This window comes from Limulus polyphemus, unplaced genomic scaffold (genome assembly GCF_000517525.1).
Source record: "Limulus polyphemus unplaced genomic scaffold, Limulus_polyphemus-2.1.2 Scaffold12812, whole genome shotgun sequence".
Lineage (NCBI taxonomy): Eukaryota > Metazoa > Arthropoda > Merostomata > Xiphosura > Limulidae > Limulus > Limulus polyphemus.
In genome coordinates, this window is record NW_013678422.1 from 7545 (window position 1) to 10039 (window position 2495).

General features: G+C 31.4%; 1 protein-coding gene across 2 annotated transcripts in view; it reads right to left on the bottom strand.

Annotated features, from left to right (window-relative positions):
- LOC106477096 (clotting factor B-like) overlaps positions 1-2495 on the bottom strand; it is an 11218-nt gene that overhangs the window by 2788 nt on the left and 5935 nt on the right. Inside the window, exons 4-6 of one of the 2 annotated variants that reach the window (XM_013937696.2) lie at positions 1794-2050; positions 1071-1234; positions 458-710 (exon numbers count right to left, since the gene is read on the bottom strand). In XM_013937696.2, coding sequence (XP_013793150.1) covers positions 666-710; positions 1071-1234; positions 1794-2050 — 466 coding nt within the window. In that variant the 3' untranslated portion in view covers positions 458-665. Of the gene's footprint in view, positions 1-457; positions 711-1070; positions 1235-1793; positions 2051-2495 lie in introns of those variants that run through there. The other variant, XM_013937695.2, reaches the window with a different exon arrangement.

The following is a 2495-nucleotide window of genomic DNA, read 5'->3' on the forward strand; positions in this document are numbered from 1 at the left end:
AAAAGTAACAGGCCAAACAGTTTTCTAACAATAAATGTAGTTACGTGTAGTAATGCAATCAAACACAGATCACACAAATGATTTACTTCACCTTCTTTGTGAATATCCTATCTAAATGAATTTATTCTCAGAGATCATCCATGTCTAAATGAAGAAGAACAGTTGTGTCCGAGGTTTCTGTTAACTTCTAATTATAGAAATAACTTTTTTTTTATAGAAATTCCACTGATTAGTGTTAGTCAAAAATCGGGAGAAAAAAAAACCTTTAATAAGTAGTTAGATTAATGTGAGTAAACGTCTGCTTGTGAATGACTGCCATGACACCAGACTAGTCGAAGTAAGTTATTCAGGAATGATCAAGTAATTGGATCTCATGAAAATGTTTACATTAAAGTACTAATAACATTATTGCGCCAAAGAACTTTACTAAAACAGAGAAACTCAAATAACTAAAAACGATCAGGAAAGAAAGCTTTACTCTTCAAAATAAAGATACAAATACTACAATATAACAGTGAAGCTAATACTCAAACGATGGAAGATCACTATTCTCCTAAGTCAGTGTTTGCAGCAATCCATCTTATATAGTGTGAAACCCTAGTATAAACTCCGGGATACCCTGGTTGAGCACAGCTGAAGCCAAATGACACAATTCCCACTAGTGTCTATCGTCCACTTTCTTCTAGTACCAGAGGTCCTCCAGAATCACCCTGAAATATGTAAAATGGAATAACACTTTAAAATAATCGTTATTTTAATGCCTACTAGAACATTTAAATTTCATCAACATACTAGTTTCTGTGCTATTACTCTCAGCTAACAAAAATGTATAGATGATGATTAAGTGAATTTTGTATTTCATCACGCACCTAAGAAGATTCTTAAAATTTTGGGCAATGACCAAATACATCAAGAAAAGTACAATAGCTACAATTACGAAAAATATGGTGATTTGCAGTGTAGAGCGCCACAGCACATCTGTTCTATCGTATCTTAAAAGTACCCATAAGCTTTGGAGAATAAAATTACAACCTATTAAATATTTTATCTCAGAAGAAGGTAATTAATACCTGACATGCATCTTTGTCTCCTTCAGACAATCCAGCACAGATCTGCCCTCTAGTGATACTTTGTGGATACTTCGACAACGCTAATTTTGAATACGAGTTGTTGCATTCCTTGTTCGATACAACAGGGATGGAAACTTGTTGAAGTACTTTACTTCTCGTACCTCCTGAAAAAAAAAAATATTTACATGTTTCTAAAGTAACCTGTAGCCTTAAGAAGTAAACTGATTTCAATGGAGATACTTCATATATATTTGATTATAACTTGAGCAAAATTAAACCTACTAATGTGAAAATACACGTCATAATCTTTGGTAAAACCAGTTTTCTGTTGTACTTACAGTCTTTCTTTACCACAAATATTATGTGGGTAATTTTCTAGTAGTAAATCTATTAAAATACGATCTCGACAGAAAGAAGTATTGACGAAGAGTTTATTTAAGAAACACCACGATACTGTATTTCGTAAACACAACAAGTGCTACTTAACTAAAGTATGTTATAACATTTGATCTTAAACGTCTTTATAAAACGTTATTAAAGTGGCCAATAGAGTAAATTATACTATTTTTGTCATTTATATTTAATCTGTTATTTTCTTAATTTAAATGTATTGATTGATTTTTTCATCCAGTATTTGGAAGGGTAAGTTAATAAATAATCTAATGATGAATTAAAGTAAATCAACGGTTCTTAAAATTAAATAAGTTTTAACATCAAACACACCATAAAACGTATCTCCCCAGCCTGTGACAGTAACCTCTCTTCCTTTAAAGTCTTGACCAACAAAGGAAGGCTTAGGTAAACAGACTGGTTTGACTTTATCATTCAGGCTGACTTCTCCTTTAACTTTCAAAACAGCAATGTCGTGATAGTTCTGACTGGGCTGGTAGCGTTCATGTACTATAACGTCTTCTACGTCATATTTTGTTCCATCTTTCAGAGTGTGACTTCCCACACGAAACGTATACACAGATGAAGAACTACAGATGGATGAATGTGTTCAAAAGGAATAACATACAAATTTCGTTTGATAGTAATAAATATCATACAATGAAATATATATAATGCTAGGTTCTAGGACACTATCAAAGAGTGCGTGAGAGGCATATTTACGAAAAACAATATTAACTTATAACAATGTATAGGTTTTTAGATGAACAGTCTTGAATCTTTCCACATGTTAAATAATTTAGTTTTACAGCCTTATTTTTTTTTATGCTATTACAAAATCCAACTTTTTTGGAACTGGTGCCAAGAATTGTGCAAAAAAATTAAATAAAACTGTGAAACTATATATACAATTTGTATAATAGAAACTACAGTGACTAACTTAAAATGTGTCAGAATAATACAAAAAAAAAACTATAAATCTATAATTATTTCATCAATGTTGAGTGTATATATCGGCGACAGATTCTGCTATTA